The sequence below is a fragment of the Phocoena sinus genome, chromosome 2 (assembly GCF_008692025.1).
Source record: "Phocoena sinus isolate mPhoSin1 chromosome 2, mPhoSin1.pri, whole genome shotgun sequence".
Classification (NCBI taxonomy): Eukaryota; Metazoa; Chordata; class Mammalia; order Artiodactyla; family Phocoenidae; genus Phocoena; species Phocoena sinus.
In genome coordinates, this window is record NC_045764.1 from 101,271,869 (window position 1) to 101,287,878 (window position 16,010).

Sequence of the window (16,010 nt, forward strand, 5' to 3'; positions counted from 1 at the left end):
GAAGAGAAGAGAGAGGGATCAGGAAAGGAAGGCTGACAAAATCTAGATTTTCACTGAAAGTGGCTAACAGTTTCATGGGAGTCCATTATATTATTCTCATTACTTTTGTACACGTTTACATTTTTTCAGTTTTTTTTAATCTAGAGAATCCAGCAGTCTCTACCAGTGCTATCCAGTAGAAATAAATTACAATTAATGAAATGAAATGAAATTGAAATTACACATGTAATGTAAGGTTTTCTAGCAGCCACATTTAAAAAAGTAAAAAGAAACAGGACACATTAATATTACATTTAATTTAGCCTTATATATGTATATTTTTTCACCTCAACACGTAATTAAACAAAAATTACAAATGAGATATTTTACATCCTTTTTCACACTGCCCCGAAATCTAGCACATCTCAGTTCCCATTAGCCGCATTTCAAGAGCTCAACAGCCACCTGTGGCTAGTGGCTACCAAACTGGCCAGCAAAGACATCCTGTTTGGACTACCTCCTCAGCTTAATTCTTTAATGGCCCCATGTTCTGCCACTGATTCACTGATTCAGGTGAGTCCTGGCCACTGAGTCCTACTAGAAGGTTAGATGAGCCCTGCATTTGTCTTGAATGAAAATAAATAAAGATACTGTGGATGCATCTAAAAGGACAGAGTGCTGGGACTTCACCAAGCTTATAGAACAGGTTTTATGCCTGACTTTGAGTCTGCTTGATGATAACTATCTTTACATGTGTCAAAAGGAAAAGGAAAGTGAATGGGTCAGAAAATACACAGAGGAGAGAAACAAAAAGAAAAACAGATATCACAGAGAAGAAAAAGAAAGAAAATGTGAACCAGAGCATAAGTAGAGAGGCACTATCATGTACTAATAGGAAGGGAAATGCTACACAGGCTGAAGGAGTCCACAGAAACCAATAAGGCAGTCACAGATAATAGAGTGGAGGCCCAAACACAGATTTTGTTTCATGATCTCTCTACAGGACAATGTTAAAGACAAGGCTTGCTGTGTGAGAGAAGATTGGAAACAGGCAAGTCTCAGCCATTGGAATGACTGACAAGCACGTCATTGCAGAATAAAAGCTGGGGTTTCCAGATGACTCCCAAGCCCTTTCAGGGTACCTCTTGTTGCCCACCCTTTGCTCCCAGATAGCACACACTCACACACACACCTGGCCTTGTGTATTTTCAGCTTCTTCCGCTTGAGCTGCTCATATATCACGGGGATCATCATTGCTGCCCGAAGTTCCCGACGACTTGGTTTGTAAAACTGCCAGGAATAGGCACACCTCTTGCCATATCTTGTGTTTTTAATTATTATCCGCTTTATCAGTTTTGTGTTGGAAGGAAGTGGCAACTCTGGGTGGCGACAGGTAAGCATCTGAGTCAGGCAGCTTCTATTCCCTCCTCTTGTCTTCCCATCATTGCCTGTCCTGAGTCCTGATCCTTTGGGCTGGCCAGTGTCTGACCTCTGCCCACCCCATACCCTGAGACTGGAAGGCAAGAGGCTGAAAATACCAGTGCTGCTGTCTCATCTGTTCTCAGGCTTGAGAGACAAACAGGAGTTGGAAGAAGAGAGATAATACCTTTCTTTTCGAGTTGAGCCTCAAAGTCATTGATGGAATCATGAGCATTAAGGAATCTGAATGGAAACTGCCGACTGTTGATCACTGACTTCTGCAAAGCAAGAGAGGGGTCATGAGCAGAGGACCAGGAAGCATGGGGAGCATCAGAGGCTCCAGGGACCCGGAAGATGAGATAACCACTCTATTAGATCTGTGGGAAGGTGAGGAAGACCCAAATGGATATTAGATAAAGGTGGAGAAGAATAAAGAAAGATGTCCCGTGAGAATACGAGGAAAGGAGAGGAAGTAACAGAAGGTTCCCTGTTTCTTTTATATCAGACTCCCTCTGAAGTTACTTAAATCACAGAAAATACAAAGGTAAGTTATTATACTCTATACTCTAAGGGATGATGAACCCCCAAACCTGTCTCCCTCAACCTATCTGAAGCTCCATATCTGTTTACAGCCCATATGGAAATAGCTTGGTGGCTATGACCTTCCCCAGCCACTTAGGAGAAGGCTGGCTCCCTGCCCTTCACACGTACAGCATGCTGGAGTCTCTGGAGCACAAGGTTGTGGTGGCGGGTGCTGATTCCAACCCGCAGCAGGTTGCGCAGATTCCGAAGCATGGCCATGAAGGGAAGCTTCCCACTGTCTACGGAAGGTAGGACATAGGGTGAGAAAAGCAAACAAAGGATGAGTGAGAGAGGTCGGAGACCAGAGCCATGCAGAATGTTCAGGTTGGAGCAAATGAGGTACAAACATATGATCTATCCTACCCAAAATGTTTTAAAGGTCTGGAAAGATAACAACTGGGTTGCCTGAGCTTGGAGCAAAACCTAATCAACACTGTTTATGGGATTAGCTATTTCAATAAACAACTGAGGGTATCACTTTGTCTGCTGGCTCCAGCCCTGAGATTGGGCTCAACAGGCAAAATACATTCTCTAATCCACAGTAATGATTTCCAAAGTTTTTAGATGGCTAAAGAGAAATTTCCTAGTGTAATCTTATAAATTATATACATGTAGTACAATCATTAGTTAATATTTCAAGGCAGGATATACATTTAAAGTAAAGGTTCACCATTTACTGTGAGTGTAAATTGATATTTCAAATAGTCTTCTTGATAATTCTTAAGTTTTTTGGTCAATGTCTTGTATGAGCTGATTAAATAGTCATCATTTTTTACTTAAAGATACGTGAGGGCTTCCCTGGTGAAGCAGTGGTTAAGAATCCACCTGCCAACGCAGGGGACACGGGTTTGAGCCCTGGTCTGGGAAGATCCCACATGCCGCAGAGCAACTAAGCCCGTGCGCCACAACTACTGAGCCTGTGATCTAGAGTCCACGAGCCACAACTATCGAGCCTGCGGGCCCCAACTACTGAAGCCTGCACATCCCAGAGCCCGCGCACTGCAACTACTGAGCCCACACGCCGCAACTGCTGAAGCCCGTGCACCTGGAGTCCATACTCTGCAACAAGAGAAGCCACCGCAGTGAGAAGCCCGCGCGCCGCAACAAAGAGTAGCCCCTGCTCGACACAACTAGAGAAAGCCTGCATGCAGCAACGAAGACCCAATGCAGCCATAAATAAATAAATAAAAGAAAAATGGATCTCACAATCAAATTATTTGGTATATACTACATATTCTCCCTCTTAAGAGATTCAAGATGCATACTGGTGTGTTAAAGGCTCTGAGAAATCTTGTAAAAAAAAAATACAAACTGTTGAATGCATTTAACCCTGATTGTCAAACTCACTGGACCCTGGAAACCTCATTTTAAAATTAGAAACTGTTGAATGCATTTAACCCTGATTGTCAAACTCACTGGACCCTGGAACCCTCATTTTAAAATTTTCTAATTTAATGAATTTTATTCCCGCAGAAGCAGTGTCCCACTTATAGGGAAAGCTCTGTCAAGTGATCAGGGGTGGTCCTGGCCTAGAAGCTGGCAGATGGATGAGCTGGCCCCAGGTATCACATTCCATAAACAAAGCGCAGCACCCAAGCTCTCACCTTCCAAATGTAATACAACGAGGTACCAAACCACCTTGTGGCAGAGAAACTAAATCACTCTTAGAATCACAGACCTGTATTTTCAGAGCTGGAAAGACACCTTAGCAACCATTAAGCCTAATCCCTTAATTTTAGAGTAAAAGGAACTGAGACTCGGAGAGGTGAAGTGATTTGTCCAAGGTCACAAAGCCAATAAACAGTAGCGTTGATGTTAGGACGGAGATTTCTTGACCTTTAGCCTAGCTCTGTTCCTCTATTTTCTATTGTTAAAACTTCAGGACACGGATTTCCCTGGTGGCGCAGGTTAGGAATCTGCCTGCCAATGCAGGGGACATGGGTTCAATCCCTGGGCCGGGAAGATCCCAAATGCCACGGAGCAACTAAGCCCGCGAGCCACAACTACTGAGCCTGCGCTCTAGAGCCCGGCAGCCACAACTACTAAAGCCCACGCGCCTAGAGCCCATGCTCCACGACAAGAGAAGCCACCGCAATGAGAAGCTGCGCATCGCAACGAAGGGTAGCCCCCATTCACTGCAACTAGAGAAAGCCCACATGCAGCAACGAAGACCCAATGCAGCCAAAAATAAATATAAGTAAAATAAATAAATAAAATAAATTAAAAAATTTTTTAAATAAATAAAAAAAATAAAGATAGGTGAAAAAGGGACTTCCCTGGCGGTTCAGTGGTTAAGATTCTGCACTTCCCCTGCTGGGGGCACGGGTTCAATCCCTGGTCAGGGAACTAACATCCCACATGCTACACGGTATGGCCAAAAAAGTTTTTTTAATTAAAAAAAAAAATTAAAAGAAAAATAAAATAAAGATAGGTGAGAAAGATTTGCCCTGAAGCAGAATTTCACTTCTGTCACTTTCTTATTGTTCACTTGTCCCTGTGATATTAGTATTACCTTCAAGTCATAGTTTTGTTTTTTTTTTTAATTATTTATTTATTTCTGGCTGCCTCGGGTCTTCATTGCTGCATGCAGGCTTTCTCTAGTTGCAGCGAGCAGGCGGGGGCTGCTCTTCGTTGCGGTGCACGGGCTTCTCATTGCAGTGGCTTCTCTTGTTGCAGAGCAGGGGTTCTAGGCATGCGGACTTCTGTAGTTCTGGCACGCAGGCTCAGTAGTTGTGGCTCACGGGCTCTAGAGTGCAGGCTCAGTAGTTGTGGCGCACAGGCTTAGCTACTCTGCGGCATGTGGGATCTTCCCAGACTAGGGACCATACCTGTGTCCCCTGCATTGGCAGGTAGATTCTTATCCACTGCGCACCAGGGAAGTCCCAAGTCATAGCTTCTTAATAATCTTTTTAAGGCTTATGTCAATTTTAGAGGGTTAGTTTGGTTAATACTGAATAATAACTCTAAATCCATTTACAATTCAGAGATAAGCTGCAACAAGTCTCATTATGCAGAAACCAAAAAAGAGTGAGGGGGCCCCATCAATGCCCTTGTATTGAGGAACGCCTCCTCTTCCTCAAGAAGCCTCAACTATCATACATGACACACAAACATGTAACATGAACTAAGTGACTACAGGGGTTCAATCTGTACAGTAAACATTGGAAACATTCTTTCTTTTAGATAAAGGTCAACATAAATAGGAGGTGTGATATTTTTCCTGGCTACCACCCAGAGATGCGTTCAGACTACATTACAGACCAGGCCTGTTAGTCCCCACCCACATCCTAGGCACTAGCCCTACCATCAGCAGCTTTCATTGGGAAAGTGGTGGTACCTTTTTTAAGGTGATGTAAGTCTCGTTTGAATTATAGCTAGAAAGCTTTAAGCCTGCTGGAAGTCCTGGGGTTCTCCAATCATAATACTTCTGATTTATAGACTGTGTAGAACAATTATGTTGTATACACAACGTAAATGATGTGTGACAACCCATGAACTATTGCGTCCTCTGTCAACTCATTAGTTTTGCTCAAATGTTGCTACGTATGAAAGATTTTCTAGATCACTTTGATAAGAAATTAAGTTCAATATCATATTTATTGATATGATACTAGATGAATAAATGAATATTCATCCTACAGATTGAGAAATTCACTGATTTCATTCCAAATAATTCATTAATGAGTTGTTAATGAGCCTCTGGTTTCCAAAGAGGGATCTGTATATCTAATTATATTTTATCTTATATTTTATAGTTATATTTATTTTATTAATTTTCATATCTATATTTATATAATTATATGTTATATAGTTCCTAAAGCACATAATTGATTAGTGCATGTATAAAAATTTTAAAAATATATATATATATATACATATGTTCTGGTATATCCCAAAAATTGTTTCTGCAATAAGTGATCCAGTGGTCTGGAGACCACTGGTTTAGATTATGGGCATTAGTCTCAACCAAGATAAATAGCAGATTTTCAGAGGCAGAGGGAGGAAAGGGGAGATGATGCATACTAGAATCACCAACACATGTTGACTGCCATCCAGGCTCCTTTATCCTACTCTACCCAAAGTTGTATCAACATTGCAGAATAAGTTGTCAAGCATGTGTGTGTGTGTGTGTGTGTGTGTGTGTGTGTGCGCGCACGTGTGTGTGTTTTAATTCCCATGTGATTCTGATACATACAGCACTAGTGACAACCCCAAAGTGGGAGGAACGATAAGCAGTTAAGCTTTTTGGGCTGCCCTGAGTAACACCTATAAATGGCAGCTTACAGAGCAATAAAAGCCAACTTGGGCTTCTGAAGCTCCAAAATATGAAGTCCAGAAAACTCAAGCAGTCAAATGGGCTACAATCAGGTATTTTTCAACAGAAAGAAGTTGACTTCAAAGATGAAAGAGGACATAAAAGAAAAAATGGAACAGGAAGATCCTTCTATAGTTAAAAATAAACTAGCAAAAGAAACAGACAGAAAGAGAAGACTGAAACGAACTTGGTCTTCCCCATTTGAATTCTTTTTATCAGTGTGGGCAAATTACCTAAAACATCCATGTCCTAAAAAATGGGTTTTGGGGGCTTCCCTGGTGGCGCAGTGGTTGAGAGTCCGCCTGCCGATGCAGGGGACACGGGTTCGTGCCCCGGTCTGGGAAGATCCCACATGCCGTGGAGCGGCTGGGCCTGTGAGCCATGGCTGTTGAGCCTGCGTGTCCGGAGCCTGTGCTCCGCAACGGGAGAGGCCACAACAGTGAGAGGCCCGCATACCGAAAAAAAAAAAAAAAAGGCTTTTGGTGGAGATTCCAGTATGCCACGTACTAGTCCTACCTTGTTTGGATGAGTTACACAGATATTGACACAAATGAAATCAGATAGAAGGTACTGCTTTTGTCATGTGTTGATAAAGGCTTGTGTATCACCTAACCACGTCTGGAATTATGACCTACCTATGATGCCAGTGCTATTCAAAGCAGGTGCCACTGTTCACTTTGGTGTGGTCAACGGCAGACCTGATAAATGCAATCACTTTCAGTGATGGAACTGCCAAGTAAGAGAATAACTGCACCATGCCATGGAAAGCTTCTAGTCAGGGTCCAAAACATAGAGGCATGAATGAGGAAGAGAGGAAAGAAGTGTGACGGTCAAGTTTACTCTACCGATGAGTTCCTCCCAGACGGAAGCTTTGTTCCCCCACAAGCTCAGCTCTCGCTCCCAGGTCTCTGGCTTAGCAAGCTTCATCCGCTTCCCGGCTCTGCTAGAATCCCAGGGCCCCGGGAGGCGACTTCGAGAAAAGGCCTGTAAGTTGGAGGGGTATCTGGAACAGAGGAGGAAAAACTTAGGATTTCAAAGCCAGCTGAAAATAACTGAGAAAAGGAATGGTGAGTCAGTCAAAGCTAGTGAGTCACATTTAAGGCCAGGTCTGCCCAAACTAATGTTGCTGGGGTCCAACTACAGGGATTGGGGCCATGGGTGTTGAAGAATCAGGCCATTACACGGATGGAGCATGTGCTCAGGGTACATCTTCTCACCTGCAGCCCAGGAGGGCCTGGACAAGCTGTGCGGGCTCATGGATGTGCAGTCTCTGTACCAACTTCTTCAGGGTGAAACTTGGCTCATTCTTTTTCTCTGACACTGCACTGCAGGTTGCCTCAAACTGTGGAAATATCCACAAGTCCCACAGGGGTCATTCAATCTATGACCATGGTCACTTTCTTCAGAAAACAAAAACCAAGACTATCCTATAACTACGGTAATTTCTTTCCCCAAAGTAGATTTGGGCAAAGAATAGGAATAGAGGGTAAAACTCTCCAACAGCAAGAGCTTCTGTGATGAACATAACAGAGTAGGTCTATAGGGTCACCGTGTTTCATTTACACAAGGTTGAACTATCAATGGTTAACATGGGATGACTGGGTGGTGACAAGCAAGATGGGGCTTGAATAAACAGAAAACACCTTGTTCTTAGAGGGAGGAAGAGGGAAAAGCAGCTCTTATTTAAATCACTGAGACCTGGGGGCTTCCCTGGTAACACAGTGGTTAAGAATCTGCCTGCCAATGCAGGGTACATGGGTTCGAGCCCTGGTCCGGGAAGATCCCACATGCCGCAGAGCAACTAAGCCCATGCGCCACAACTACTGAGCCTGTGCTCTAGAGCCCATGAGCCACAACTACTGAGCCCGCGCATTGCAACTACTGAAGCCCACATGCCTAGAACCCGTGCTCTGCAACAAGAGAAGCCACTGCAATGAGAAGCCCGCGTACCGCAACAAAGAGTAGCCCCCGCTCTCCGTAACTAGAGAAAGGCCGCACGCAGCACCGAAGACCCAACGCAGACAAAAATAAATAAATAAATTTTAAAATAAATAAATAAATAAATCGCTGAGACCTGCAGCGTGTAAATGGAGGCATCAGCACAATGCAGGCTGTGAGGAGTTAAAAAATGAAAGAAGCTGGCTTTCAGAATCTTCTGTTAGAAGAGCTAAGTTTGGGTTGTATTAATAGGATGAAGAGAAAAGACCAATGGACCAACTGAGGATGTATTTTCTTGTAATACTAATATATTTTCCTAAAAATCTATTTTAATGATGATGATGATGAAATCATCACTTACTCAGTGCCAGGTATTGTTAGAAATACTTTAAATACAGTAACTGATTTAATCTTCACAAAAACCCAATGAAGAAGGTACTGCTATTATCCCCATTTTATATGTGAGTAAAATGAGGCAAGAGGGAGTAAGCCATTCAGCCAAGGTTCACAGAGCCAGCAACTGGTGCGGGGGCAGGTGGGGAGATTCAAACCCAGATGGTCTGAATCCAGCTTCTACTCTCTTAACAGCGAAGACCAGTGTCTTGTTATTAAAGTAAAAGAAAAAAACTTTTTTTGTTTGGTTTGTTTTTAAAACTTCCTATGGGAGGTGGATATTTCATAATGTTTTTAACTCACTTATCCAGCTGGATGTGCCATCTGTCAGTAAAGAATGACACCAAGGAGAGCAAAATGGAAATAAAAGGAGCCTTTCCCAGGGCTCTCAAAACCCCATAATCGCAGCTGAGAATTATCCAGGTAGGACATTGGCATGTGCCTACCATACCCACTAGTAGTATTTCTGGACCAAATGGAATTCCATTTCTAAACATTAGCTGAGGAAAGACCGTACGTGTATGTTTAGAACCCCAGAACGAGGCACTCACCATCCTCTGTTCATCCTGAAGAGGCCGAATGAACTTTGGCAAGTATTTCTGTGTCTCAGAAAATGTATGCTCCTTCTGTATGGACAGGACAAGCCATTTTAAAAGGGGAAGTGGAGGCTGTCCCTAGAGAGGCCCATTCCAATAGCCCTTAAGGCCCATCTCTACCACAAAGGAAACTGGCTGGGAAAAAGGCAGGCCCTGCCCTCTCTGCCCTCTGAGCTCTACCCAGCTCCTCTGCATTTCTCTGACTCCTTCTGTCCTGGTGATAGAAACATGTCAGCTGTTTAAGGAGGTCAGCGTGTTCCCTCATCCCTCTCACTTTCCGGGGGAAAAGGGCCTAGGCTGTGAATGCCCAGGGTAGAGGCAGGGACTCACTGGAGGGCGGGGTGGCCGGCGGGGGCGCCTCTTGGCCCGGTGCTTCCGAGGGTTATACTTAGCCAGCTGGTACTCATCAAACTGGGCAAATTTGTCCGTCATCGCAGCACGCAGGCAGGCAGGCAGGGGCACCAGCCTGTCCTCCTCTTCTCCAGTCAGGAGCTGTCAGAGAGACGAGAAACCCTCAGGAGCGAGACCCTCCAAAACAAAATGAGAGCACTTCATGGGGTTAAGTGACAGCACAGGAGAGGAAGTCCCCAGCCCCAGCTCTACAACGACAATTTCTGTGGTCCTGGACTTGAGGGCAGACTTCTCAGATTCTTATTCTCTTCATTGGAAACACGAGGTCCGGAATAACACCAAGTTTTCTCAAACTCAGTCCAGCCCTTCTCAATCATATTCTCCCTGTTGGGCAACCCAGCCTGGTACCAGGAGAAGCTGTCCTGTCTGGGCACCGGGATTGAGGACAGCTGAGGGCAGGCCAAAGTGTCTGAGAATTTTCTCCACAGATGCAGTGAGCAAAGGAGAGGAAACCAAGTGAGGGTCAGAAGTCAGGGAACTGAATGCCATACCTGGTAGAACCTGGCTACCTGGATCCAATCAGAAGGCAGCTGGACAATGGCACAGAAATATCGTCGCAGGTAGGGGCGGCAGACTGGCAAGAAGGCAGCAATGGCCAAGACTTTGTTGGCCACATCCCGGACATTCAGCTGCCGCCTGGCGTACAGAGATGCCTAGGGCACAGGGTAGGGAGCGCTGGCCTCTCAGCCACTTCTGCACAGCACCATGCCCTAATTTGCTTATCTAATCTGCCTGCATAAAACCTTTCCTGAGCCCTCCATATTGTCTGTAAATATAAAATCCAAGCCTCTTGGCTTGGCATTCTATATCTTCCATGATCTAGCCCTTATTCACCAGTCTTCTCCTAAGTCTACTTATCCCAATTTAAGGGCCTTTAACCTCGTCCTTTTCCCGCTTTGGAAGACCTCCCACCATCAATGTCTATCAAAAACTTACCCAGGGTTCAAATTGCTGATTTATCCTGCCATCTTCCCAAGCTTCACAGGAAACATTTTCCCTCTCTTTTCTGCTTCTGAAACATTCACTATCTGCTACTCCATTTGCATTTATATAATATTTGGGATCGTTTTTGCTTCGCTAATAATACCATTCCCTAAGAGCCGGGTCCAAGTTTCGTTTTATCTGTTGGTATAACCCTCAAGGCCTAGCATTGTGTACTTAGCCTGTGTACCTACTAAATAAACAAACCCTAGGATACTTTCTCAATCCTATCTTGCCCCACTCCTCAGAGAACCCTAGGGACTGGGCCTCAGGCTCACCCAGAGATCCTACTACCTTCCTAAGTAAAGTTCCTTCAGCCCCTAGTATAAAGCCTCTCACCATCCCCCTCACACACCATAACCAAATTCCCTTCCTCCTAACTTCCCACTCCCATCTCCTCTTTCATGTCACAATACCTTGAGTATAAATTCAGGCTCCAAGGGGGCAAGTTCACTACAGACTTGGAGGAGGAAGGCCTGGGTAGAGTAAGCTGCATCATTTGTGTTTACGTCTGACACCAGAGTAGAACACAGAAAGCTCATTAGAACCATCTGGGAATTGGGAAAGAGAGGGAAGAAAGGAGAAAAGACATAATAAGGACCAACTTAAGCATCCACTCAGGCCAACTTCCAAAGACAGAGAGAATGAACCCAGATTCAGGAGGATGTCTGTCCGGCTGAGAGGTCAGAAAAGGGGATTAGGAAGTAAGAAACCAGAGTTCCTTCCCCTTCCCTCTGAGGAGGGGATCAGCCTTTGGTGCCCACTCTACCCAACTTCCCTAGGCACCCCCACTCCACCATCAACCTCTCCCCAGCTCTGGAACTTTTACCTTCTTTTCCTGAAGGGCCTGGTCAGCAGGCTCAGGATGGGATTCAGAGTCCCCAGGGGTGAGCTTCAGGGTCAGCTCCTCCACTTTCTCTGCCTCTCCCAAGCTTAGACTATAAAAAGGCATTTGAGCCTCTGCCCATTCCTTGTCTTCTGGCTTTTTCTCTCCAGAAGAAGACCATCGACCCTGGGGATAGTGACAGCTATGAATCCCAGCGCTCACCCACAGCCCCTCATACAAGACAGAGATCTGAAAGCAGCATCCAGGGCTAGGAAGAGTCCACATCTACCTTCTAGCACCTAAACTCTTCTCCCCTCACCCCCCAGCATGGATCTGTCCAGTCTGACAAGAGTGATCTCTCAGTATCACACACACGCCCTTTCCCAGATCAACATTCTGAGCTTTGGCTCAGATGCTTCATGATCTTCCGGCTTCTTTCATCTCTTTATGGATGTCACAGCCTAGGAGCCTGGGGCCCTTCACAACACACCTCCCAAGAGGCTATTAAGGTAGTTTTAGAGTCAGAAGAAGGACCAAGTCCCAGATCAATCGCCCAGCAATCGTGAGCTTACCCTCTGAGCCTCAGCTTCCTCATCCCCTGATGGGAATGAGGCCTCAGGCTCAGGGGGATCTCTGGGTGAGCCTGAGCCTCATTCCCTCATACCTGATGGGGCTGTTACAGGATTAAGTGGGGTCATGTATGTATGACTCTTTGCCAATTGCAAAGCCCTAAATAAATGTAAGATGGCAGTAGCTGTAATCCTGACAATGACCCTATGATGTGGATTTTCATTGATCTCATCTTAAAGGTGAGGAAACTAAAGCTTCAAAAGGTTAAGTGTTTTTGAGTAGTATAGTCATTTTCACAGTATTGATTCTTCCAATCCAAGAACATGGCATGTCTCTCCATCTGTTGGTGCTGTCTTTCTTTCATCAGTATCCTATAGTTTTCTGAGTACAGGTCTTTTGTCTCCTTAGGTAGGTTTATTCCTAGGTATTTTATTCTTTTTGTTGCAATGGTAAATGAGACTGTTTCCCTAATTTCTCCTTCTGATCTTTCGTTGTTAGTGTATAGGAATGCAAGAGATTTCTGTGTATTAATTTTGTATCCTGTGACATTACCAAATTCACTGATAAGCTCTAGTAGTTTTCTGGTGGCCTCTTTAGGATTTTCTATGTATATATAGTATCATGTCATCTGCCAACAGTGACAGTTTTACTTCTTCTTTTCCAATCTGGATTCCTTTTATTTGTTTTTCTTCCCTGACTGCCATGGCTAGGACTTCCAAAACTACGTTGAATAATAGTGGCGAGAGTGGACCACTCCGGAGAAGATGTGGAGAAAAGGGAACCCTCCTACACTGTTGGTGGGAATGTAAATTGATACAGCCACTATGGAAAACAGGAAACTAAAAAATATTAATAGAACTATCATATGATCCAGCAATCCCACTCCTGGGCATATACCCAGAGAAAACCATAATTCAAAAAGATACATGCACCCTAATGTTCATTGCAGCACTATTTACAATAGCCAGGACATGGAAGCAACCAAAATGTCCATCAACAGAGGAATGGATAAAGAAGATGTAAATACACACAATAGAATATTACTCAGGCATAAAAAGGAACGAAATAGTGCCATTTGCAGAGACATGGATAGACCTAGAGACTGTCATACAGAGGGAAGTAAGTCAGAAAGAGAAAACCAAATATCGTGTGGTGTCGTTAATGTGTGCAGTCTAGAAGGATGATACAGATGAACTTATTTGCAAGCCAGAGGTAGAGACGCAGATGTGGAGAACAAACTTGTGGATGCCAGAGAGGGGTAAGGGGAGGTGGGATGAACTGGGAGATCGGGATTGACATATATACACTACTATGTATAAAATAGATGACTAATGAGAACCTACTGTACAGCACAGGGAACTCTACTCAATATTCTGTGGTGACCTAAATGGGAAGGAAATCTAAAAAAGAGGGGATGTGTATATACTGTAACTGGTTCACTCTGTTGTACAGCAGAGGCTAACACAACATCGTGGAGCAACTATACTCCAATAAAAATTAATTTAGAAAAAAAAAAAGGTAAAGAGTCTTGCCCAAGGTCGAGTGGCTTATAATTAGCAAAAATGGTAGAGGGCTCAGATTTGCCTTTCCCTCAGTCCAAATCTCACATCTACATAGAAGGAATGTGTGTTTGTCTACCGATCCTGACCTGTATACTAAACGTGCTTATATAGATGTGTACAAGTGGACGTGTGTCTGTACATGCACACACAGGGAAGTGGTACTGTAGTTGTTTCTCATGCCTTGTAAGATCTCAAAAGCACCTGATTGACTCTGCTACTGCAATAGTATATCGGCTCTCCTCCCAAGCAGAGGCTTTCCAAGGACAAAACCTACTTATGCTCTATTGTCCAGAATCTCTGCACTAGATAAGCAGTAAGAATGATGACGCTCATGAAGACAGCCCTCGGGTAAAAGATGCCTCTGGAAGAGGCTCTGAGGAAAGAAGTTACACAGACACAGAGCAGCACACAGGGACACTGTGGCACTGAAAGCTGGTGACCAGACATTCTAACAGACATGGCTGCAGTGAAGACAACTGTTTGGAGCTATTACCAAAGCTGCTTCCTGAGCTCTCTCTGTGGCAGAGATGGTTTTCAAGACCCTGGGGCAGGTCAGAAGGCCTAGACCCTCAGAGAAGCACTGAGCCCTTGAGGCTGGAGGCTCAGAGAGCAGGTGGTTGCTGGTACTCAGGCTGCACAGGCCAGACTGCATCGTGTGAGGTATCTGGAGACTCTGGGTTAAGGGGCTGGTGGACACAGCGCTCTTCAGAGTGGGGAGTGTGGCCAGGCACCGGTTCTCCAAGGAGAGGATGTCTGAGTGGGTAGACACACGCCCATGTGGTTTCTCCAAGGTCTTCAGGTCAGGAAGTGTGGCCAGGCACCGGTTCTCCAAGGAGAGGATGTCTGAGTGGGTAGACACATGCCCATGTGGTTTCTCCAATGTCTTCAGGTCAGGAAGTGTGGCCAGGCACCGGTTCTCCAAGGAGAGGACGTCTGGGTGGGTAGACACATGCCCATGTGGTTTCTCCAAGGTCTTCAGGTCAGGAAGTGTGGCCAGGCACCGGTTCTCCAAGGAGAGGATGTCTGGGTGGGTAGACACACGCCCATGTGGTTTCTCCAAGGTCTTCAGGTCAGGAAGTGTGGCCAGGCACCGGTTCTCCAAGGAGAGGATGTCCAGGTGAGTAGACACATGCCCATGGAGTTTCTCCATGGCTGGAGCCCAACCAGTATATGCCTACAAGGAGAGAAAGACAGGTAATGAGCAGCTGGCTGTATTGGGAGTGCATGCGTACTGGGACTAAATCTTTCCCATAGTCCTCCTGGTAATGCCAGTGACCTGAAGGCAGAAAACAACCAATATTTGTTTTTCCAGGACTGGGTTCATTCCAAGGATGTATACAGGGAGTATTCTAAGGGAAAGGAGTAGGGAAAAGGTGAGGTAGAAGCTTAAGAGTAAGGAAGTTTAAAAAACAAAAAAAGGGACTTCGTTGGTGGTCCAGTGGGTAAGACTCCGCGCTCCCAATGCAGAGGGCCTGGGTTCCATCCCTGGTTGGGGAACTAGATCCCGCATTCATGCCGCAATTAAGAGTTCGCATGCCGCAACTAAGAGTCCGCATGCTGCAACTAAAATATCCTGCATGGGGCTTCCCCGGCGGCACAGTGGTTGAGAGTCCGCCTGCCGATGCAGGGGACACGGGTTCGTGCCCCGGTCCGGGAAGATCCCACATGCCCGTGAGCCATGGGCCGCTGAGCCTGCGCGTCTGGAGCCTGCGCTCCGCAACGGGAGAGGCCACAACAGTGCGAGGCCCGCGTACCGCAAAAAAAAAAAAAAGATCCTGCATGCCGCGACGAAGACCCGGCCCAGACATAAATAAATAAATAAATAAAAAGTAAGAGCTGGAGAGGAAAGGAACATGTCTCCACGTGAAGGGGTAAAGGAGACCCCCTAGGGCTATCAGTATGATCCCAACTTAGCACAGGAGCCATACTCGTAATCTGGACTCTGGATTCTTAGCTCCAGAGAAACAAACATTTTGATCAAGTTGTCTATACTCACCAACCTCAACTTCCTTGCCTCCTACTCACTCTTAACCAACTAAATGGGATTCTTTTTCCACTATCCCTCCAAGGCTGTCCTCTCAGGTAACTAATGGCATTCTTCTTACTATAAGAATAGACATATCTTGGAGCTTATCTTACTTCATCTCTCAAGTGGAATATGACCCTGTGATCACTGTCTCACTGAAACTCTCTCCCTTTGACTTGCACGGTGCTGTCCCGGTTTTCCTCTTACAACTCTGATCACACCTTCTTGGGGGGGTTCTTCCTCTGCTCTTCCTTGAATGTTGATGCTGCTTAGAGTTCTTTTCTAACCCTTCTATATACTTTCCCAGGGTGGTCTCACCTACTCTGTTGCTCCACATAACACTGCTATGCTGGCAACTCACATATTTATTCCTTGACCTGGATCTCATCTGAGCTTCATACTCATTTACCAT

General features: G+C 45.2%; 2 protein-coding genes across 6 annotated transcripts in view; both read right to left on the bottom strand.

Annotated features, from left to right (window-relative positions):
* TEP1 (telomerase associated protein 1) overlaps positions 1 to 16,010 on the bottom strand; it is a 42,244-nt gene that overhangs the window by 23,419 nt on the left and 2,815 nt on the right. For all 5 annotated transcript variants that reach the window (XR_004348358.1, XR_004348357.1, XR_004348359.1 and 2 more), the window contains exons 2-12: positions 14,066 to 14,746; positions 11,444 to 11,626; positions 11,031 to 11,165; positions 10,125 to 10,286; positions 9,553 to 9,714; positions 9,178 to 9,252; positions 7,513 to 7,637; positions 7,141 to 7,298; positions 2,110 to 2,219; positions 1,586 to 1,676; positions 1,172 to 1,358 (exon numbers count right to left, since the gene is read on the bottom strand). Coding sequence is in view for 2 of the 5 variants with exons in the window: in XM_032622125.1 (XP_032478016.1) it covers positions 1,172 to 1,358; positions 1,586 to 1,676; positions 2,110 to 2,219; positions 7,141 to 7,298; positions 7,513 to 7,637; positions 9,178 to 9,252; positions 9,553 to 9,714; positions 10,125 to 10,286; positions 11,031 to 11,165; positions 11,444 to 11,626; positions 14,066 to 14,722 (2,045 nt within the window). In the remaining 3 variants the exon portion in view is untranslated. The remainder of the gene's footprint in view (positions 1 to 1,171; positions 1,359 to 1,585; positions 1,677 to 2,109; positions 2,220 to 7,140; positions 7,299 to 7,512; positions 7,638 to 9,177; positions 9,253 to 9,552; positions 9,715 to 10,124; positions 10,287 to 11,030; positions 11,166 to 11,443; positions 11,627 to 14,065; positions 14,747 to 16,010) is intronic.
* KLHL33 (kelch like family member 33) overlaps positions 11,739 to 16,010 on the bottom strand; it is a 29,407-nt gene continuing 25,135 nt past the window's right edge. Inside the window, exon 9 of the transcript XR_004348360.1 lies at positions 11,739 to 11,749. The gene's annotated coding sequence lies outside the window, so the exon portion shown is untranslated. The remainder of the gene's footprint in view (positions 11,750 to 16,010) is intronic.